Source organism: Salmo salar, chromosome 29, assembly GCF_965601325.2.
Source record: "Salmo salar chromosome 29, fSalSal1, whole genome shotgun sequence".
Classification (NCBI taxonomy): domain Eukaryota; kingdom Metazoa; phylum Chordata; class Actinopteri; order Salmoniformes; family Salmonidae; genus Salmo; species Salmo salar.
This window is the reverse complement of record NC_138319.1, coordinates 37,831,212-37,855,000: the sequence shown is the minus strand read 5'-3', so window position 1 is coordinate 37,855,000 and position 23,789 is coordinate 37,831,212. Positions and strand designations below refer to the sequence as shown.

The 23,789-nt window shown below is 45.8% G+C and overlaps 1 protein-coding gene across 1 annotated transcript in view; it reads left to right on the top strand.

Moving 5' to 3' along the window:
• Positions 1-22,749, top strand: part of LOC106591314 (nuclear receptor coactivator 2) — a 168,327-nt gene extending 145,578 nt beyond the window's left edge. Inside the window, 10 exon segments of the mRNA XM_082970808.1 lie at positions 1,280-1,487; positions 3,817-3,977; positions 4,254-4,287; positions 4,289-4,320; positions 4,322-4,394; positions 5,480-5,557; positions 6,204-6,453; positions 10,663-10,846; positions 14,104-14,299; positions 17,538-22,749. Of these exon segments, the coding sequence (XP_082826934.1) occupies positions 1,280-1,487; positions 3,817-3,977; positions 4,254-4,287; positions 4,289-4,320; positions 4,322-4,394; positions 5,480-5,557; positions 6,204-6,453; positions 10,663-10,846; positions 14,104-14,299; positions 17,538-17,549 (1,228 nt within the window). The 3' untranslated portion in view covers positions 17,550-22,749.
• The last annotated feature ends 1,040 nt before the right edge of the window (positions 22,750-23,789 follow it).

Here is a 23,789-nt window from a genome sequence, read left to right as displayed (position 1 = left end):
CAGGAAGACGTTTTGAGTTCCATGTTACTGTATTCCTTCAGGGGGGTTTTCAGGAAGACGTTTTGAGTTCCATGTTACTGTATTCCTTCAGGAAGACGTTTTGAGTTCCATGTTACTGTATTCCTTCAGGAAGACGTTTTGAGTTCCATGTTACTGTATTCCTTCAGGAAGACGTTTTGAGTTCCATGTTACTGTATTCCTTCAGGAAGACGTTTTGAGTTCCATGTTACTGTATTCCTTCAGGAAGACGTTTTTGAGTTCCATGTTACTGTATTCCTTCAGGAAGACGTTTTGAGTTCCATGTTACTGTATTCCTTCAGGAAGACGTTTTGAGTTCCATGTTACTGTATTCCTTCAGGAAGACGTTTTGAGTTCCATGTTACTGTATTCCTTCAGGAAGACGTTTTGAGTTCCATGTTACTGTATTCCTTCAGGAAGACGTTTTGAGTTCCATGTTACTGTATTCCTTCAGGAAGACGTTTTGAGTTCCATGTTACTGTATTCCTTCAGGAAGACGTTTTGAGTTCCATGTTACTGTATTCCTTCAGGAAGACGTTTTGAGTTCCATGTTACTGTATTCCTTCAGGAAGACGTTTTGAGTTCCATGTTACTGTATTCCTTCAGGAAGACGTTTTGAGTTCCATGTTACTGTATTCCTTCAGGAAGACGTTTTGAGTTCCATGTTACTGTATTCCTTCAGGAAGACGTTTTGAGTTCCATGTTACTGTATTCCTTCAGGAAGACGTTTTGAGTTCCATGTTACTGTATTCCTTCAGGAAGACGTTTTGAGTTCCATGTTACTGTATTCCTTCAGGAAGACGTTTTGAGTTCCATGTTACTGTATTCCTTCAGGAAGACGTTTTGAGTTCCATGTTACTGTATTCCTTCAGGAAGACGTTTTGAGTTCCATGTTACTGTATTCCTTCAGGAAGACGTTTTGAGTTCCATGTTACTGTATTCCTTCAGGAAGACGTTTTGAGTTCCATGTTACTGTATTCCTTCAGGAAGACGTTTTGAGTTCCATGTTACTGTATTCCTTCAGGAAGACGTTTTGAGTTCCATGTTACTGTATTCCTTCAGGAAGACGTTTTGAGTTCCATGTTACTGTATTCCTTCAGGAAGACGTTTTGAGTTCCATGTTACTGTATTCCTTCAGGGGTTTTTCCTGGCCACTGTGCTGCTGCTTTCTCTGTTCTTTGGGGTTTAGGCAGAGTTACTGTATAGAACTTTGTGACAACTCTCTCCTCCCTCCCTCTTCCCTATCCTCTCCTCTCCCCAGGTCTCTGTATGCCTCCCAGCAGCAGCAGCAGGAAGTGTTGTGTGGGGTTCAGGGGCCCAGTGGTCAGAGTCAGGGGCCTGGGGGTCCTGGTGATGGAGGTGGTAGTGATGAGGGGACTCTCATGTCCCAGCTCTACACCGTGTTAAAGGACTTTGATGGCCTGGAGGAGATAGACAGAGCCCTGGGGATACCTACTCTGATGGGACAGGTACGTCTGTCCCAGATCCCAGTCTTCTATCTCTTGTGTTTCTTCCCTCTATCTGGCCTTTTCTCATTTGGGAAAAAGTCCGTCCACCACCGTCCCTCCTCCGTCCTTTCATTGACTATAGTGATGTGTATCCTACCTGAGTCCTTCGCCACACCCCGTTCTCAATCAGCTTTTGTTTTGTCAAAGGAGAACAATATGCACCTGTTTTTTAAAAACAATATGTTTCTTATCATTCATCTAGAAAATGACTTGCACAACTAACTGTTATCTCTTCACACATTGAGAAATGTCATTGGCCTGAGTGGACAAGGAGTCTCATTTCATACAAGCACATTTTCATCCACGTTCCCTCTCCTCACCACCTCTCCTTGATTACCTTTGAGGAGAGAGGACGGAGGGGTTGAGCAAACCAATTAAAGGCATCTCTCCTTTCTTCCTTTGTCTTAATAGTTTAATATCTCTGACAGGAGAATCACTCTCCACCGTCTCTGTCCTCACTCTACCGTCTCTGTCCTCACTCCACCGTCTCTGTCCTCACTCCACCGTCTCTGTCCTCACTCTACCGTCTCTGTCCTCACTCTACCGTCTCTGTCCTCACTCTACCGTCTCTGTCCTCACTCTACCGTCTCTGTCCTCACTCTACCGTCTCTGTCCTCACTCCACCGTCTCTGTCCTCACTCTACCGTCTCTGTCCTCACTCCTACCGTCTCTGTCCTCACTCTACCGTCTCTGTCCTCACTCTACCGTCTCTGTCCTCACTCCACCGTCTCTGTCCTCACTCTACCGTCTCTGTCCTCACTCTACCGTCTCTGTCCTCACTCTACCGTCTCTGTCCTCACTCTACCGTCTCTGCTCCCTCACATGTTCTGGTAGCTCCTTCTTGGATGTTCCCTCTTTTACATCTATCAGTTGATCCTTCTCTCCTTCTTCTCACTCCTCTCTCTCCTCACTCCTCTCTCCTCACCCTCTCTCCTTCTTCTCACCCCTCTCTCCTTCTCAACCCTCTCTCCTTCTTCTCACTCCTCTCTTCTCTCACCCCTCTCTCCTTCTCACTCCTCTCTCCTTCTCACTCCTCTCTCCTTCTCACCCCTCTCTCCTTCTCACCCCTCTCTCCTTCTCACCCCTCTCTCCTTCTCACTCCTCTCTCCTTCTCACTCCTCTCTCCTTCTCACTCCTCTCTCCTTCTCACTCCTCTCTCCTTCTTCTCACCCCTCTCTCCTTCTTCTCACCCCTCTCTCCTTCTCACCCCTCTCTCCTTCTTCTCACCCCTCTCTCCTTCTTCTCACCCCTCTCTCCTTCTTCTCACCCCCTCTCTCCTTCTTCTCACCCCTCTCTCCTTCTCACCCCTCTCTCCTTCTCACCCCTCTCTCCTTCTCACCCCTCTCTCCTTCTCACTCCTCTCTCCTTCTCACTCCTCTCTCCTTCTTCTCACCCCTCTCCTCCCTTCTCACCCCTCTCTCCTTCTCACCCCTCTCCTTCTCACTCCTCTCTCCTTCTCACTCCTCTCTCCTTCTTCTTCACCCCTCTCTCCTTCTTCTCACCCCTCTCTCCTTCTCACCCCTCTCTCCTTCTCACCCCTCTCTCCTTCTCACCCCCTCTCTCCTTCTCACTCCTCTCTCCTTCTCACTCCTCTCTCCTTCTTCTCACCCCTCTCTCCTTCTTCTCACCCCTCTCTCCTTCTCACCCCGTCTCTCCTTCTCACCCCTCTCTCCTTCTCACCCCTCTCTCCTTCTCACCCCCTCTCTCCTTCTCACCCCTCTCTCCTTCTCACCCCCTCCTCTCCTTCTCACTCCTCTCTCCTTCTTCTCACCCCTCTCTCCTCTTCTCACCCCTCTCTCCTTCTCACTCCTCTCTCCTTCTCACTCCTCTCTCCTTCTTCTCACCCCTCTCTCCTTCTTCTCACCCCTCTCTCCTCCTTCTCACCCCTCTCTCCTTCTCACCCTTCTCTCCTTCTTCTCATCCCTCTCTCCTTCTTCTCATCCCTCTCTCCTTCTCACCCCTCTCTCCTTCTTCTCACCCCTCTCCTTCTTCTCACCCCTCTCTCCTCCTTCTCACCCCTCTCTCCTCCTTCTCACCCCTCTCTCCTCCTTCTCACCCCTCTCTCCTCCTTCTCACCCCTCTCTCCTCCTTCTCATCCCTCTCTCCTTCTTCTCATCCCTCTCTCCTTCTCACCCCTCTCTCCTTCTTCTCACCCCTCTCTCCTTCTTCTCACCCTCTCTCCTCCTTCTCACCCCTCTCTCCTCCTTCTCACCCCTCTCTCCTCCTTCTCACCCTCTCCTCTTTATCAAATCCCTCTCCTCTTTCTCATCCCGCTCTCCTCTCCCAACAGGGTCAGTCTGTAGATCAGGATCAGTTCTCTTCAGACCCGTCCATGTTGTTGGACCAGAAGCCTCCAGTGTACGGCCAGCAGCACCAGCAGGACCCGCCACCTGGTTCCCATCTAGCCCAGAGAGGGTACCATGGCCCTGGGCCTGGCGGACCCATGCAGGACCCCCACACCTGGCTCCCTTCTAGCCCAGAGAGGGTACCATGGCCCTGGGCCCATGCAGGACCCCACAGGTAGTGGTGGGAATTGGCAGGGACCACACAATTCAATTTGACCACAATATTTGAGTTACGATTCAATACATATTGCGATTATATGTATCACAATTCTATCTATGTATTGCGATTCGATATTCCAAACACATTGTTCACTATATGCCTGCTGCAAAGGGAGAAGAGAGTCATGAGAAAGTTAACATTTTCCTCCCTCTACCCCACAGGTCAAGGTTTCCACCCAATGGCTGGCCAGATGGGCCCCCAGGCCAGGATACCCCATCATGAGACTGAGGCCCCCAAGCGGTGGTTCCTAACCAGCCTAATACACTGAGGTTACAGCTGCAGCACCGGCTACAGGTACTACAGGTACTGAGACTGACGGACGGAGAGACAGACTGACGGACGGAGAGACAGACTGACGGACGGAGAGACAGACTGACGGACGGAGAGACAGACTGACGGACGGAGAGACAGACTGACGGACGGAGAGACAGACTGACGGACGGAGAGACAGACTGACGGACGGAGAGAGACGACGGACGGACGGAGAGAGACAGACGGACGGACGGTGAGACACAGACAGACGGACGGTGAGACAGACAGACGGACGGTGAGACAGACAGACGGACGGAGAGAGAGACGGACGGACGGAGAGAGAGACGGACGGACGGAGAGAGACGGACGGACGGAGAGAGACGGACGGACGGAGAGAGAGACGGACGGACGGAGAGAGAGACGGACGGACGGAGAGAGACGGACGGACGGACGGAGAGAGACGGACGGACGGGAGAGAGAGACGGACGGACGGAGAGAGAGACGGACGGACGGAGAGAGAGACGGACGGACGGAGAGAGACGGACGGACGGAGAGAGACGGACGGACGGACGGAGAGACGGACGGAGAGACGGACGGAGAGACGGACGGACGGACGGACGGAGAGACGGACGGAGAGACGGACGGAGAGACGGACGGACGGACGGAGAGACGGACGGAGAGACGGACGGAGAGCGGGAGGGAGGGAGGGAGGGAGGGACGGAGAGAGACGGACGGAGAGAGACGGACGGAGAGACGGACGGAGAGACGGACGGACGGACAGAGAGACAACACAGGCAGAACACTGACTGTAAACAGACTGTTACAACTGGTCACTACTGGGGTTTATATAACCTCCCAGTGAAGCCAGGTCGATAGCTGTGGAGAGATGTGTAACTGGTCTTGTCCATGACATTTTGTCAGGTCTTCACCATGTGGGTTTGCTGTTTGGGTATTGTGTTGCGTATCACAGCCTTGAATAGCGGTGATGTTCCGTTCGATACTGGAGCTCTGGGGGATGCGTGGAGATCTCAAAGCAGTTTACTGCGAAGCAGTGTGCCGATTCCTGCATGGCTTTATCAGAAGCTTGACGTCAATGTGTGTTGATGGTAAAGTGCCTGTTTACCTGTTCTCCTCAGAATCGCCAACCAATGATGAACCAGATGAGTGGAGTGTCCAATATGAACCAAAATCTACAGTCCAACAACCCCAACCAGGTAATTTACTGAGATTATATATCAGTATGAACCTCTACAGTCCATCAACCCAACCAGGTAATTTACTGAGATTATATATCAGTATGAACCTCTACAGTCCATCAACCCAACCAGGTAATTTACTGAGATTATATATCAGTATGAACCTCTACAGTCCATCAACCCAACCAGGTAATTTACTGAGATTATATATCAGTATGAACCTCTACAGTCCATCAACCCAACCAGGTAATTTACTGAGATTATATATCAGTATGAACCTCTACAGTCCATCAACCCCAACCAGGTAATTTACTGAGATTATATATCAGTATGAACCTCTACAGTCCATCAACCCAACCAGGTAATTTACTGAGATTATATATCAGTATGAACCTCTACAGTCCATCAACCCAACCAGGTAATTTACTGAGATTATATATCAGTATGAACCTCTACAGTCCATCAACCCAACCAGGTTAATTTACTGAGATTATATATCAGTATGAACCTCTACACTCCATCAACCCAACCAGGTAATTTACTGACACGCACAGTAACCAGATAATAATTATAGAAATAACAGTATTTTAATTCACCAGAAATCAATGTTCATTTTGTAGAAGTTGTTAAAATTAACTCCATCTCCTTTTCTTTCTCTTTCCAGGGGACCATCAATGCACAGATGTTGGCCCAACGTCAGAGAGAACTCCTCAGTAACCACCTTCGGCAACGCCAGCTGGAGCACCAGAGACAGCAGCAGCAGCAGAGGAACACGGCGATGAGAGCCCAGGGACTCAACCTACCACCCAATATGGCCGCCGCGGCTGCTGCAAGCGGCCTATCAGGAGGCCTGAGTAACCCTCGGATCCCACAGACTACCAACCCTCAGCAGTTCCCCTACCCACCCAGCTACGGTACCAGTACAGACCCAGGCCTGGCTACACCTCCTCCTCCTCCTCCTCACCCCTCTACTAGCCCCTTCAACCCCCTCTCGCCCCAGCCTGCCCTCCTCTCTCTCTCTCACCCCCCCCACCAAGCCCTGCATGGCTCTCCCTCTTCCCTGATGATGATAGGGGGGGATCAGGACAGTTTGGGGCTGTAGTCAGCCCTCATGTACAGCACCTCAGAGCCTTTCAGTTCCCAAACTCAGGTACTACGGTCTTACAACCCACCAGTCATACCCCCTACCCCAGGGGTGTGTCTGTCCAGCCGTACCCCCTACCCCAGGGGTGTGTCTGTCCAGCCGTACCCCCTACCCCAGGGGTGTGTCTGTCCAGCCGTACCCCCTACCCCAGGGGTGTGTCTGTCCAGCCGTACCCCCTACCCCAGGGGTGTGTCTGTCCAGCCGTACCCCCTACCCCAGGGGTGTGTCTGTCCAGCCGTACCCCCTACCCCAGGGGTGTGTCTGTCCAGCCGTACCCCCTACCCCAGGGGTGTGTCTGTCCAGCCGTACCCCCTACCCCAGGGGTGTGTCTGTCCAGCCGTACCCCCTACCCCAGGGGTGTGTCTGTCCAGCCGTACCCCCTACCCCAGGGGTGTGTCTGTCCAGCCGTACAGCATTACATGCTTACTATAAGTGCTGTGCTGCTCACCCTCATATGACCACTACATTGATGATAAATCCGCCTCCTGATTTAATAGCCATTCCTGATTGGTCCTCCTGATTTAATAGCCATTCCTGATTGGTCCTCCTGATTTAATAGCCATTCCTGATTGGTCCTCCTGATTTAATAGCCATTCTTGATTGGTCCTCCTGATTTAATAGCCATTCCTTATTGGTCCTCCTGATTTAATAGCCATTCCTGATTGGTCCTCCTGATTTAATAGCCATTCCTTATTGGTCCTCCTGATTTAGGCCATTAAACATATGTTCCACTAGAGGGCAGTAGATGGACAGAAAACGGTACCATACCGTACATACCGTACCATACTGTACCATACCGTAACATACCGTACATACCGTACATACTGTACCATACTGTACCATACCGGTACATTACCGTAAGATACCGTACATACTGTACCATACCGTACAATACCGTAACATACCATACCGTACCATACCGTAACATACCGTACATACCGTACATACTGTACCATACTGTACCATACCGTACATACCGTAACATACCGTACATACTGTACCATACTGTACCATACCGTACATACGTACAATACCGTAACATACCATACATACTGTACCATACCGTAACATACCGTACATACCGTAACATACCGTACATACCGTACATACTGTACCATACCGTAACATACCGTAACATACCGTACATACTGTACCATACCGTAACATACCGTACATACCGTTACATACTGTACCATACCGTAACATACCGTACATACTGTACCGTACCATACCGTACCATACCGTACCATACCGTACATACCGTACCATACCGTAACATACTGTACCATACTGTACCATACCGTACATACCGTACATACTGTACCATACTGTACCATACCGTACATACTGTAACATACCGTAACATACCGTACATACCGTAACATACCGTAACATACCGTACATACCGTCACATACCGTACATATTGTACATACCGTACATATTGTACATACCGTAACATACTGTACATACCGTAACATACCGTAACATACCGTACATACGTAACATACTGTAACATACCGTACATACCGTTACATACTGTACCATACCGTAACATACCGTAACATACGTACATACGTAACATACCGTACATACCGTTACATACTGTACCATACCGTAACATACCGTAACATACCGTTACATACTGTACCATACCGTAACATACCGTAACATACCGTACATTTAGCAGACACTCTTATTGTTTATTTATTATATTTTATTTATTTCACCTTTATTTAACCAGGTTGGCCAGTTGAGAACAAGTTCTCATTTACAACTGCAACCTGGCCAAGATAAAGCAAAGCAGTGCGACACAACCAACAACACAGAGTTACACATAAACGTACAGTCAATAACACAATAGAAAAATCTATGTACAGTGTGTGTAAATGTAGAAGATTACAGTCACTGCGTTTCAACTAAGGTACTTAGACTTCCACATTGCAAGTAAAAACGTTCCTTTATAAATCAGGAGAGTAATGCGATAAACGTAACGTTTTAAACTCCATGTTACAAACGTTGTAAATACAGTATGTTCATTTTACAGTATGGTACAGTGCTGTTTGTCTATTTTATTGGGACTTTTTAATGCCGCTTGATATGACTGATTTTCAAACTAATTCCCATTTCCCATTAATGCATATCAATCAGATTATAATCCCCTTTAGTCTCCCAGTGTAGTGTGTAATCCCAGGTTAATCTGAAAATAATCCTGTGTGACATAGTGTGGTGGTGGTGGTTGACCCCTCTCCTTACCCCCCCCCCCCCTCTCTCTCACCAGTCTCCCTCCTCCTTGCATTCCTCCACTCCCTCTATCCTCGGCTGCTCACACTAAATATGTGTCCCCCAAAATGTCACCCTATATTCCCTACAGAGCCCTCCGGTCAAAGGGGAGTGCACTATGTAAGGAATAGGGTGGAATATTGGACTGGACCAGTAACATGCATGTAGTCCTCCCTCTCGTTAGAATCCCTGTACACTCCCTAATCCCTAACAGATGACCTCTGAATCTTTATAGGCTTTGCTTGTGTTTTGGTGTTTCTGTCAGTGTGTGTGTGTGTGTGTGTGTGTGTGTGTGTGTGTGTGTGTGTGTGTGTGTGTGTGTGTGTGTGTGTGTGTGTGTGTGTGTGTGTGTGTGTGTGTGTGTGTGTGTGTGGACTCTTAATAAGTAAACTATTGAGAGGACATTTTGTATTCTGTCAGAGAGGTAACTGATTTTTCAGTCAGTCGTTTCTCTTCCTGTTCTGAGAGAGTAACGTACTGTGTGTTTTGTGGCTGAACTCGGGGGGGATTACAATCATCGGTCGTACCTCGTGAGTCGTACCTCGTGAGTCGTACCTCGTGAGTCGTACCTCGTGAGTCGTACCTCGTGAGTCGTACCTCGTGAGTCGTACCTCGTGAGTCGTACCTCGGTACCTCGTGAGTCGTACCTCGTGAGTCGTACCTCGGTACCCTCGTGAGTCGTACCTCGTGAGTCGTACCTCGTGAGTCGTACCTCGGTACCTCGTGAGTCGTACCTCGTGAGTCGTACCTCGGTACCTCGTGAGTCGTACCTCGTGAGTCGTACCTCGGTACCTCGTGAGTCGTACCTCGTGAGTCGTACCTCGTGAGTCGTACCTCGTGAGTCGTACCTCGTGAGTCGTACCTCGGTACCTCGTGAGTCGTACCTCGTGAGTCGTACCTCGGTACCTCGTGAGTCGTACCTCGTGAGTCGTACCTCGGTACCTCGTGAGTCGTACCTCGTGAGTCGTACCTCGTGAGTCGTACCTCGTGAGTCGTACCTCATCAGTCGTACCTCGTGAGTCGTACCTGTGTCTCTGACTGTTCTTTAACCTGGAGTACTGGGAGGGAATGTACACGTTTGTGATCAGTTTAAATCGCTCAGGGTGGAAAGATATTTCAATTACAACAGAGTCACTGTAGCACTTTGCAATTGTCTTTCAATGAAAAGTGAGTCATAAATTAAATGTATATTTTTTGTTGTTTTAGTTATTATTATAAAATGTATGGATACCTCAGTGTTGGAGCTATGTTTTTAGATGGTGTAGGCCAGGGTGAAGTTTCCCCTAGACGCTGACCTTGGTTCAGCGTTTCCCCGCTAATGGTTAAAGCGGTGTTTCCCAAACTCGGTCTTGGAGACCCCAATGGGTACAAGTTTAGTTTTTTTTCCCCCTCTAGATCTACACAGCTGATTTAAAATAATCAACTCATCATTAAGCTTTGATTATTTGAATCAATTGTGTGGTGTTAGCGTAAAAACCAAAACATGCACGCCTTGTCATCCCCAGGACTGAGTTTGGACCGGGACTGAGTTTGGACCGGGACTGAGTTTGGACCGGGACTGAGTTTGGGAAACACTGTGTAAAGTTTAAGATAGGGGAAGGGAAAGCTGATCCTACATCTGTACCTAGGGAAACTTAACCCAGGAGCATTCTAGACCAGACCTGTTTGACCTTTAACCCTGACCCCTAACCCTACCAGGTATGTCCCAGCAGCCTGACGGAGGGTTTGGGGGTCAGGCCACGCCCCAGAGTCCCCTGTTGTCCCCCAGGATGGCCCACGCCCAGTCACCCATGATGCAACAGCAGAGCCAGGGCAACGCCAATTTCCAGGCGTCGCCTGACCTGAACGGTTGGCTGCCCCAGGGGAACATGGGAGGAAACAGGTGAGTGAGAAAGACGGGGGGCCACAGGGTTGGGCTGTGAAAACCTCTACAGTAAAACTGTCCCAATAATCAGAGGTCAGAGAGAGAGCTCATTCTTTATTACAATGTTTCTTATCAGACATTCAGTTGTCTGTGGAAGTTAACAATCTGTCTACCAATATTAACGCTGAGCAATTAACCGTCATTTGTTTTTTAAACAACTCATTGACCGACGTCGGTTCAATTCCATTTCATTCTGTTGTTTTTCTATGAGCTCTGTGTAGTTTCTCTAGAGATACATCATATCCAGCCTGAACGATGTAGTAGGGAGATGTAGTTTCTCTAGAGATACATCATATCCAGCCTGAACGATGTAGTAGGGAGATGTAGTTTCTCTAGAGATACATCATATCCAGCCTGAACGATGTAGTAGGGAGATGTAGTTTCTCTAGAGATACATCATATCCAGCCTGAACGATGTAGTAGGGAGATGTAGTTTCTCTAGAGATACATCATATCCAGCCTGAACGATGTAGTAGGGAGATGTAGTTTCTCTAGAGATACATCATATCCAGCCTGAACGATGTAGTAGGGAGATGTAGTTTCTCTAGAGATACATCATATCCAGCCTGAACGATGTAGTAGGGAGATGTAGTTTCTCTAGAGATACATCATATCCAGCCTGAACGATGTAGTAGGGAGATGTAGTTTCTCTAGAGATACATCATATCCAGCCTGAACGATGTAGTAGGGAGATGTAGTTTCTCTAGAGATACATCATATCCAGCCTGAACGATGTAGTAGGGAGATGTAGTTTCTCTAGAGATACATCATATCCAGCCTGAACGATGTAGTAGGGAGATGTAGTTTCTCTAGAGATAAATCATATCCAGCCTGAACGATGTAGTAGGGAGATGTAGTTTCTCTAGAGATACATCATATCCAGCCTGAACGATGTAGTAGGGAGATGTAGTTTCTCTAGAGATAAATCATATCCAGCCTGAACGATGTAGTAGGGAGATGTAGTTTCTCTAGAGATACATCATATCCAGCCTGAACGATGTAGTAGGGAGATGTAGTTTCTCTAGAGATAAATCAGATCCAGCCTGAACGATGTTGTAGGGAGTTGTAGTTTCTCTAGAGATAAATCAGATCCAGCCTGAACTGTACGATGTAGTAGGGAGATGTAGTTTCTCTAGAGATAAATCAGATCCAGCCTGAACTGTACGATGTTGTAGGGAGTTGTAGTTTCTCTAGAGATACATCATATCCAGCCTGAACTGTACGATGTAGTAGGGAGATGTAGTTTCTCTAGAGATAAATCATATCCAGCCTGAACGATGTAGTAGGGAGTTGTAGTTTCTCTAGAGATACATCAGATCAAGCCTGAACTGAACGATGTAGTAGGGAGATGTAGTTTCCAACAGGCCAATATTCTACATAGTTTAGCCGAGAAAACGTACTAATTAACTACAATGACCATAATCAAATCAAATCTAATTTTATTGGTCACATACACATATTTAGCAGATGTTATTGCGGGTGGAGCGAAATGCTTGTGTTCCTAGCTCCAACAGTGCAGTAATATCCTACTTGTCCGGTCTGTGTGGGGCAGACAGAGACAGAGGGATGGAGAGCAGTATCTTCATCAGGTATCTCTCTACCTGTAAATACATGATCTAAGTGATTGATAGTTGGTATTCAGCAGTCATAAAGCCTTATTTACTTTAATGAACTACTACAATAGTGATGTAGTCAGACAGCGTAGACAGCAGCTCTATAGAGATGAGATGATGACTTGGAATTAAATGATAAAGTCATCAGATAAAACAAATGTAATATACACAACAACTGATATATTTTATTAAAGTGAATAAATGAAGGTTAATAAGTAATAAGCAGTAATGGACAGTCACTACCTTCATGGGACTTGTATTAATTGTTTTATTCTGTGTCGTTAAAACATTCAACCCACATAATAAATATTGCATTTAATGTTTTAAAAAAAAGTGATCAGAACCGAAAACCGCGATAATTAATTTCTTTCATAATCGAATCGAAACCGACCTAAAAAAAAACACTAATCGCTCAGCACTTGAAAATCCACAACAACAATCAGTCCAGCACAGATCAACTACTGTAATTTGGGTATTCTAGTCTTCAATAAACACAATGATGTATGATTATTTTCCATATAGTTGAGTGTAAAACACTACCCTTCTTTGGGTTATCAATTGAATTTGAATGAGGCACAGTCATAAAGTAGTCTAGGAGCTCTCTATACTTAGTTGAGTTTAAACCAAGTCCTTCTCTCTCTCTCTCTCTCTCTCCGTCTCTCTCTCCTTCCTCCAGTATGTTCAGTACTCAGCAGTCTGCGCCCCAGTTCACCCAGCAGCAGACCTACTAACCCTTCTCTCTCTCTCTCTCTCTCTCTCTGTCTCTCTCTGTCTCTCTCTCTCTCTGTCTCTGTCTCTCTCTCTCTCTCTCTCTCTCTCTGTCTCTCTCTCTCTCTCTCTCTCTCTCTCTCTCTGTCTCTCTCTCTCTCTCTCCGTCTCTCTCTCTCTCTCCGTCTCTCTCTGTCTCTCTCTCTTTCCGTCTCTCTCTCTTTCCGTCTCTCTCTCTCTCTCTCTCTGTCTCTCTCTCTCTCTCCGTCTCTCTCTCTCTCTCTCTCTCCGTCTCTCTCTGTCTCTCTCTCTTTCCGTCTCTCTCTCTTTCCGTCTCTCTCTCTCTCTCTCTCTCTCTCTGTCTCTCTCTCTGTCTCTCTCTCTCTCTCTCTCTCTCTCTCTCTCTCTCCGTCTCTCTCTCTCTCTCTCTTTCCGTCTCTCTCTTTCCGTCTCTCTCTCTTTCCGTCTCTCTCTGTCTCTGTCTCTCTCGTTCTGTCTCTCGTTCTCGGTCTCTCTCTCTCTCTCTCGTTATCTCTCTCTCTCTCTCTCTCTCTCTCTCTCTCTCGTTATCTCTCTCTCTCTCTCTCGTTATCTCTGTCTCTCTCTCTCTCTCTCTCGCTCTCTCTCGCTCTCTCTCGCTCTCTCTCGCTCTCTCTCGCTCTCTCTCCTTCCTCCAGTATGTTCAGTACTCAGCAGTCTCCGCCCCAGTTCACCCAGCAGCAGACCTACTAACCCTTCTCTCTCTCTCTGTCTCTCTCTGTCTCTCTCTCTCTGTCTCTCTCTCTCTCTCTCTCTCTCTCTCTCTCTCTCTCTCTCTCTCTCTCTCTCTCTCTCTCTCTCTCTCTCTCTCCGTCTCTCTCTCTCTCTCTCTCCGTCTCTCTCTCCTTCCTCCAGTATGTTCAGTACTCAGCAGTCTCCGCCCCAGTTCACCCAGCAGCAGCAGACCAATGGGGGCGCAGCCATGTACAACGGCAACGGGATGAACCTCAACGTCTCCATGGCTACCAACGCCAGCGGCATGGCTCCTGTGGGTCAGATGGCCGGACAGATGATCACCTCGCCTGGGATGACCTCACTGGGACAGGAACAGGTAAGATACATAGACAGACAAAGTCATTCCTAGACAGTTATAACCATTCATAAGCATACATAGGGACAGGAACAGGTAAGATACATAGACAGTCATTCCTAGACAGTTATAACCATTCATAAGCATACATAGGGACAGGAGCAGGTAAGATACATAGACAGACAAAGTCATTCCTAGACAGTTATAACCATTCATAAGCATACATAGGGACAGGAACAGGTAAGATACATAGACAGACAGATAGGACAGGATGAACTTTAATGTCCCGAGGGGAAAAATAGTATTAGACACACGGTACTACTGTATTATATAATAGACACTGTACATTACACACTAGACATAATACATAAATTATATGTATGAGATACATAACCATACTTAAGTATACATAGTGTTTATATGCACATGAATGGCCTCTGAAGTCTGGACCCTTACCTGGGACGAGGAACAGGTCAATTACATAGACGTACACTTACCAGACAGTTTACTAGGTACACCACCCCCGTTTACTAAAATGGATCACTCCTACAGGCAGTGGGTCACGTGACTTGCTGTATAAAGCAGGCATCGAGGCATTCAGTTACTGTTCCATTGAACGTTAGAACGGACTAAACAAGTGACCTAAGTGACTTTCAGAGTGGTCTGATCGTCGGTGTCAGGTGCACCAGTTCCAGTATCTCAGAAACGGCCTCCTGGGCTTTTCACGCACCACAGTGTCTAGAGTTTACTGAGAACGGTGAGACAGACAAACAACATCCAGTCAGCAGCAGTCCTCTGGGCAAAAACAGCTTGTTGATTAAAGGTCGAAGGAGAATGGAAAGAATCGTGCGAGCAAACAGAGGGGTCACAGACAGATGAATAACAGAGGTGTGCAGAACGACATCTCTGAACGCACAACTCATCGGTCCTTGTCACGGATTGGCTATTGCATCAGACGACCACACCGGGTTCCGCTCCTATCAGCTAAAAACAAAGAAGAAGCGGTTCTAGTGGGAACGCCATCACCAACACTGGACAAGACAGTGAGTTCAGTTTACCTGAGTGACCTGGTCAGTCCCCAGACCTCAACACTATAGAGCATAATGAGATGAGATGGAACAGGCTGTTAGCAGCATGATGTATCGCCATCCAATCTGTAGCAACTGCGTGATGCCTTTTCGTCAGCATGGACCAACATCCCTGTGGAACGTTTCCGACAACTTGTTGAATGTCCCGAAGAATTCAGGCTGTTCTGGAGGCAAAGCAGAGTCTAACCCAGTACAAGATGTTTAAAGCTGTCATCAAGGCAAAGGGTGGCTACTTTGAAGAATCTAAAATATTTTTTTAACTAGGCAAGTTAGTTAAGAACAAATTCTTATTTTCAATGACGGCCTAGGAACAGTGGGTTACCTGCCTTGTTCACGGGCAGAACGACAGATTTGTACCTTGTCAGCTCGGGGATTCGATCTTGCAACCTTTCGGTTATTAGTCCAAAGCTCTAACCACTAGGTTACCCTGCCGCCCCAATATACTTTGATTTGTTTAACAATTTTTTATGGTTACTACATGATTCCATATGTGTTATTTCATAGTTTTGATGTCTTCACTATTACTCTAAAAAAAGCAAAAAAGAAACGTCCTCTCACTGTCAACTGCGTTTATTTTCAGCAAACTTAACATGTGTAAATATTTGTATGAACATAACAAGATTCAACAACTGAGACATAAACTGAACAAGTTCCACAGACATGTGACTAACAGAAATGGAATAATGTGTCCCTGAACAAAGGGGGGGGGTCAAAATCAAAAGTAACAGTCAGTATCTGGTGTGGCCACCAGCTGCATTAAGTTCTGCAGTGCATCTCCTCCTCATGGACTGCACCAGATTTGCCAGTTCTTGCTGTGAGATGTTACCCCACTCTTCCACCAAGGCATTTGCAAGTTCCCGGACATTTCTGGGGGGAATGGCCCTAGCCCTCACCCTCCGATCCAACAGGTCCCAGACGTGCTCAATGGGATTGAGATCCGGGCTCTTCGCTGGCCATGGTAGAACACTGACTTTCCTGTCTTGCAGGAAATCACGCACAGAACGAGCAGTATGGCTGGTGGCATTGTCATGCTGGAGGGTCATGTCAGGATGAGCCTGCAGGAAGGGTACCACATGAGGGAGGAGGATGTCTTCCCTGTAACTCACAGCGTTGAGATTGCCTGCAATGACAACAAGCTCAGTCCAATGATGCTGTGACACACCGCTGCAGACCATGACGGACCCTCCACCTCCAAATTGATCCCGCTCCAGAGTACAGGCCTCGGTGTAAAGCTCATACCTTCGACGATAAACGCGAATCCGACCATCACCCCTGGTGTGATAAAACCACGACTCGTCAGTGAAGAGCACTTTTTGCCAGTCCCGTCTGGTCCAGCGACGGTGGGTTTGTGCCCATAGGCGACGTTGTTGCCAGTGATGTCTGGTGAGGACCTGCCTTACAACAGTCCTACAAACCCTCAGTCCAGCCTCTCTCAGCCTATTGAAGACAGTCTGAGCACTGATGGAGGGATTGTAGGTTCCTGGTGTAACTCGGGCAGTTGTTGTTGCCATCCTGTACCTGTCCCGCAGGTGTGATGTTCAGATGTACCGATCCTGTGCAGGTGTTGTTACACGTGGTCTGCCACTGCGAGGACGATCAGCTGTCCATCCTGTCTCCCTGTAGCACTGTCTTAGGCATTTCACAGTATGGGCATTGCAATTTATTGCCCTGGCCACATCTGCAGTCCTCATGCCTCCTTGCAGCATGCCTAAGGCACGTTCACGCAGATGAGCATCTGGGCATCTTTCTTTTGGTGTTTTTCAGAGTCAGTAGAAAGGCCTCTTTAGTGTCCTAAGTTTTCATAACTATGACCTTAATTGTCTACCGTCTGTAAGCTGTTAGTGTCTTAACGACCGTTCCACAGGTGCATGTTCATTAATTGTTTATGGTTCATTGAACAAGCAATGGGGAAACAGTGTTTAAACCCTTTACAATGAAGATCTGTGAAGTTATTTTGGGTTGTTATGAATTATCTTTGAAAGACAGGGTCCTGAAAAAGGGGATGTTTCTTTTTTTGCTCAGTTTACAATGTACTGTAGATATCAGTAAAAATAAAGAAAAACTCTTGAATGTGAGTAGGTGTGTCAAACCTTTTGACTGGTAATGTATGTTAAATGTGTATCTGTATCTGAAACAACTCTCTCTCTCTCTTTGTCTTCATCTGTTTACAGAAATACTGCTGACCCTGGTGGAGCGTGTAGTCAACCAGCACCTTGATGCTAACACCCAGGATCCAATGAGCTCGCTCATCTTCAACCACCCAACCATTCTACCAATGGCTCTTTGAGTGAACCTGGCAGTGCCCTGACCCAGCTCTGCCCAACCAAGCCTGACCTCTTGACTTCACCCACCTGGCATAAAGTGTTCCTCAGATCTATCCCTACTGGGGGGGGGGGGCGCTCACCCAGGGTTCAAGGGGGGAGTGGGGGGGATGGAGGAAAGATTTGACTTTTTGACGTGTTCCAAATGGCACCCTGTTCCCTATATAGGGCCCTGGTTGAAAGTAAAGCACTACACAGGGAAGAGGGAGGCAACCCTAAAACGCCTAACCCCTCCTTATTAAAGGAAAACCCGTGAGCCAGCCTGTCTCTGTCCAGCTGCATTCACCGTAGTGTGACTTACTGTAGGCCCCTCCCCCTCTATTGTAGGTCCCTCCCCCTATGGGTTGATTGACTCTAGCCCCCCCCCCCCCCCCCCCCCCATCTGCCTGGAGGCCCGCCCCCTCTGGGTAGGCCCCGTGGAGCCCCACCTCCCCCTCTGGGTTGACTGACTGAGTACTGGTGGCAGCGGTGGGATCCTCGTCAGATGAATGTATTCCTCTCTATGGACAGTGGCCATTTTTGCAATCTGATCTCATCTCAAACAATTTATTTTCTTTCTGATCCCTCTGATGTTCTAGAACATTCCTCTCGTGTTCCACAATGGCATCAAACTGACTCTCAGCGTTTACTGGTGGATTCTGGTGGACAGCGGCCAACTCATTTCAGCCATTTTTGCCTTTTTGCTGTTTTGTTTTCCGGATGATGATGATGATGATGATGTGTAGGATAAAGACAAATGTTTTTTTTTTGTTTTTTTTAAAACACTGCAGATTATTGGTTTGACTGAAATAATGCTTTGTATGATAATTAGACTAATTTAGTCAAGAGGTTTATAGAGGTTTATAGTTTATTAAATTAAGTTTTATTTTTCTGTATAGATATTTTTTTTTTTATTATTATCTTAGATAATTTCTTTATTATCGTAGCAAAAACACAACAGAAGACGATTTGTAAAGTGGTGAAAGTGCGTAAAAAGAGGCACTTTGTGTCATTTTAAACTCGGCGGTTAAACTCTTTCTGTAAAGACTACTATATTATATCACATTGAAATATTACGGAGTTGACTTTGGTTCAGTAGTTTCATCAGAAGTTGTTGAATTACATCATGTGGTTGAAGACATCAGAAACAGACAGATTGTACATACTGTACCAGTTAACAGACAGACAGATTGTACATACTGTACCAGTTAACAGACAGATTGTACATACTGTACCAGTTAACAGACAGATTGTACATACTGTACCAGTTAACAACAGACAGATTGTACATACTGTACCAGTTAACAGACAGATTGTACATACTGTACCAGTTAACAGACAGACAGATTGTACATACTGTACCAGTTAACAGACAGATTGTACATACTGTACCAGTTAACAGACAGATTGTACATACTGTACCAGTTAACAACAGACAGATTGTACATACTGTACCAGTTAACAGACAGACAGATTGTACATACTGTACCAGTTAACAGACAGATTGTACATACTGTACCAGTTAACAGACAGATTGTACATACTGTACCAGTTAACAGACAGATTGTACATACTGTACCAGTTAACAGACAGATTGTACATACTGTACCAGTTAACAGACAGACAGATTGTACATACTGTACCAGTTAACAGACAGACAGATTGTACATACTGTACCAGTTAACAACAGACAGATTTTCCTATTGATTTGGGCCTTTTCTCTTCTTTCACCCTGTCTGGTCTTGACTCTCTCTGCTGTGAAAGCAGAGCGGTGTTTTACGTGTTGGTTTGAGAAGAGGAGAGTCTGACCTTGTGAGAGTCGTTGATCCGGTACAGGAGAAGAGCTTTTACCCAGGCTCTAATGCGGGGTGTAGGTAGGTAGGTAGGTATGCCTGGGGGGGGGCTATGTATACAGTGTACAGATTGTCGCTTGCTTCTCAGCCTTGAGCGTATAGCTAGCACCACGATAGAAAGACAGGACAAACTGCTCTGGTCCGTCAGTGTGATGTACGTAAACAAGCAATAACAATTACTTCAGAAATCTTACGTTTTGCGTTTTATTTTTTTGGGGTGCAGATTTTTTCCTGGAGGTACATTGTATGCTCTGCTGTCCATCGAACATTAAAACACTGATACTTTTTTATTGCAGTTTATATATATATATATATTTTTAAATCTCTCTAATCCAAATGATAGGTTCATGGCAGATGATGCAGCAGCGCTGGGTGTAGACCGGGATGGTGTGTGGTGGTGAACCTTACTAACCCTCATGTTAACACACAGGGTGCATCCTAAATGGAACCCCATGACCTACACACTTTTATCCAGAGCCCTCTGGCATCATATTCCCTCGCCCCTGTAAGGGGTATAATGACATCATATTCCCTCGCCCCTGTAAGGGGTATAATGACATCATATTCCCTCTCCCCTGTAACGGGTATAATGACATCATATTCCCTCGCCCCTGTAAGGGGTATAATGACATCATATTCCCTCGCCCCTGTAAGGGGTATAATGACATCATATTCCCTCGCCCCTGTAAGGGGTATAATGACATCATATTCCCTCTCCCCTGTAACGGGTATAATGACATCATATTCCCTCGCCCCTCTAACGGGTATAATGACATCATATTCCCTCGCCCCTCTAACGGGTATAATGACATCATATTCCCTCGCCCCTGTAAGGGGTATAATGACATCATATTCCCTCGCCCCTCTAACGGGTATAATGACATCATATTCCCTCGCCCCTCTAGCAGGTATAATGACATCATATTCCCTCGCCCCTCTAGCAGGTATAATGACATCATATTCCCTCGCCCCTCTAACGGGTATAATGACATCATATTCCCTCGCCCCTCTAACGGGTATAATGACATCATATTCCCTCGGCCCTCTAGCAGGTATAATGACATCATATTCCCTCGCCCCTCTAACGGGTATAATGACATCATATTCCCTCGCCCCTCTAGCGGGTATAATGACATCATATTCCCTCGCCCCTCTAACGGGTATAATGACATCATATTCCCTCGCCCCTCTAGCGGGTATAATGACATCATATTCCCTCGCCCCTCTAACGGGTATAATGACATCATATTCCCTCGCCCCTCTAACGGGTATAATGACATCATATTATGGTCACTGTAGATCCTTTGTTGCGTCACAGTCAGACCTCATAACTATATCTTTACACCAATCCTGAAATAGTTGCAGCCTGGTCCCGTATGATTGTGTTGGCGCGATGGCACCAACAGACTGGTGCTCACGCCAGCAATGTTGACATTACCTGTGATAATAAGCCAGACATTACTATGGAGGACAAGCCAAATATCCCATGCCGTGTAAATTGGGTTATGAATTCTACCAGCCTTTCATTACATTGATGATGAAGGACAGAGGTGGACTTAGTTGTGTTTCATCAGTGTCAAATTAAACAGGCCCGCAAACAGCTGAATCCACCCCTGCTGAAGGGGATAAAGGGTGTTATTAGCAGCCCAAACAGTATGATAGTCCTCAGAGAAACATGCAATGTCACCTCCTAGTGTGTGACTGTCTGTATGTGAGGAGAGATTGCTGTGTGTGTGTGTGTGTGTGTGTGTGTGTGTGTGTGTGTGTGTGTGTGTGTGTGGTGTGTGTGTGGTGTGTGTGTGTGTGTGTGTGGTGTGTGTGATGTGGGATCTGAATGTATTGTCATGGCTGACCTCAGATCAGAATAGACTGGAAAAGCTGCGATTCAGACGATACCCTTTTTCCTTATATAGAGCCCTATGGGCCTTGGTCAAAAGTAGTGCACTACATATGGAATAGGATCCCACTGGGGATACAAGCCCACCACTGTGGGAAGCTGTGTAAAAAATAAAAAATTACTATTCTCAGTGGATTGTTAGTTCTGGAACTGGCCAAACCTGAAATTACTCATAAGACCTGGTCTGAGAACAGTTTTTATTTTAATTTCCCTATTGGTAACAGTTTGGGTGAGGATGGAGAAAGCTGATCACAGTGTGTTATGGGCCCTGTCTCAGATTTAAACGCTGTATTTCCTCCGTTTTGCTGTACGATTTGATTGATCACGATTGATCACGATTTATCGAGATGTATCAACTGTCGATCACAGTTTTTTGATAAAAAAGCTGGACGTCATTGCTGAGAATTGACTTACGTTTTTAAGAATAGCCAATTCTAAAGAAAATCACTCTTGTCACCACCCCTCTGACAATTTCCAAAGATTGTTAAGATTTTGAAATGAATATAAGCCATGAGGTTAATGTTTTTTAAAGCATTTATATCAGGACTTGGGAGCAAACAACCTTTTTTGCCCCTCAAAAAAAATAATAATAATCATACAGGCAGTGAATATAAATCAATTTACAACAAAATAATTCCTCTCTTTACCTTTTTCATTTGGGAGATTTTTTTAAATGCCCTGTTTTTGTATTGTCTGCCAGTTTTCTTAGAGCTAAAATGCAAGAACCTTGAAATGCTAAAAGCCTAGCATATTGCCTTAGATTGTCTGTTTCCCTTGTATATTTTAAAGCTTGTCTGTATCATATTTGTATTGTGAATATGTACATTATTGAATGGGTGCGTCATTTATCAACACATCTTGGTTGCTGAGACAAGCAGTCTCTCTTTATCTGTGATTGGTTGAAGGCTGTGTTTTTTGTATAATTTCATTCCCCCTCCCCCCAACTGTTGTCAGTCTGCTATATGGATTAAAAAAAACAAAATAACATGATGCAATGGGATATTGAAGCAATATGTAATATATTCTATGAACTTTCTGGAGAAAGAAAGCTTACAGTGTTGCGCGCTGCTCTGAGATGGATTTTAGTTTTTTCTCTCCAGCTGTGTTGTTCACCAGAAACATCACACTGTCCGTCCGTTCCACCCGTCACTCAACGCATCAACGTTTGTAATCTTTAGTGTTGAGCATTTTATGCAAAAGTTAGATATGCCGGCAGAAGTTTAAACACAGTTATATATGCAAGTTGTCAACTAATAAGGCTTCGCTGATGCTATTTGCGATTTGATGTTGAATAATACCATTGTAAATAAAGAATTGTTATTGCAACATTTAATCTAGTTCCGCTATGTTATTGAAACATGTTTTATAGATACTGCACTGTTTGACGGGAGAACTTGCAAGGAAGCGTTTCATTGTCTTACTGTGTAGCCTGCATTATGACCTGTTCTGGGTGTATAACAAATACACTTTTAATTCGGTTTTGTTTTGTGTTTAGATGCAAAAAGAAGGATGATCCTGAAAGTGGAGATATTTATTTAAATTAATGGATGGCTAATTGAAAGCTAATTGCGTTGAGTGTCTGTCACGTACTTTGCAAGTTGTTGAATGCATGCGTTTAGATTGGACGATGCGTTTAGATTGGACGATGCGTTTAGATTGGACGATGCGTTTAGATTGGACGATGCGTTTTAGATTGGACGATGCGTTTAGATTGGACGATGCGGTTTAGATTGGACGATGCGGTTTAGATTGGACGATGCGTTTAGATTGGACGATGCGGTTTAGATTGGACGATGCGGTTTAGATTGGAAGATGCGTTTAGATTGGACGATGCGTTTAGATTGGACGATGCGTTTAGATTGGACGATGCGTTTAGATTGGACGATGCGGTTTAGATTGGATGATGCGGTTTAGATTGGACGATGCGTTTAGATTGGACGATGCGGTTTAGATTGGACGATGCGTTTAGATTGGACGATGCGTTTAGATTGGACGATGCGTTTAGATTGGACGATGCGTTAGTCCGGCTGGGATGCGACTCAGTGTTGTGAGTAACTGGGACATGGGGAAGAAATGACGTGTGAATAGGGTGGCTGTTAGTGGTGATACTGTTATTGAACCGTTTAACAAATCAACACATATCTGTTTCCATATTGCCCTGTAGAAATTGTTCGTTTTATCAGGTCTTGCGTGATGCTGTTTTGTAAATGAATGAGGATTTAAATTATTAATGCTTCTAACATAAATCGATTTGTTCGTTTTGTACTTCAAACACTTACATATTTATTTCCCGGTGGCAAAATAACAACAATTTACGGTCACTTTTTATTAAATGAAATATTTCGGAGTGATTACAAGCAAGCAACATAATCA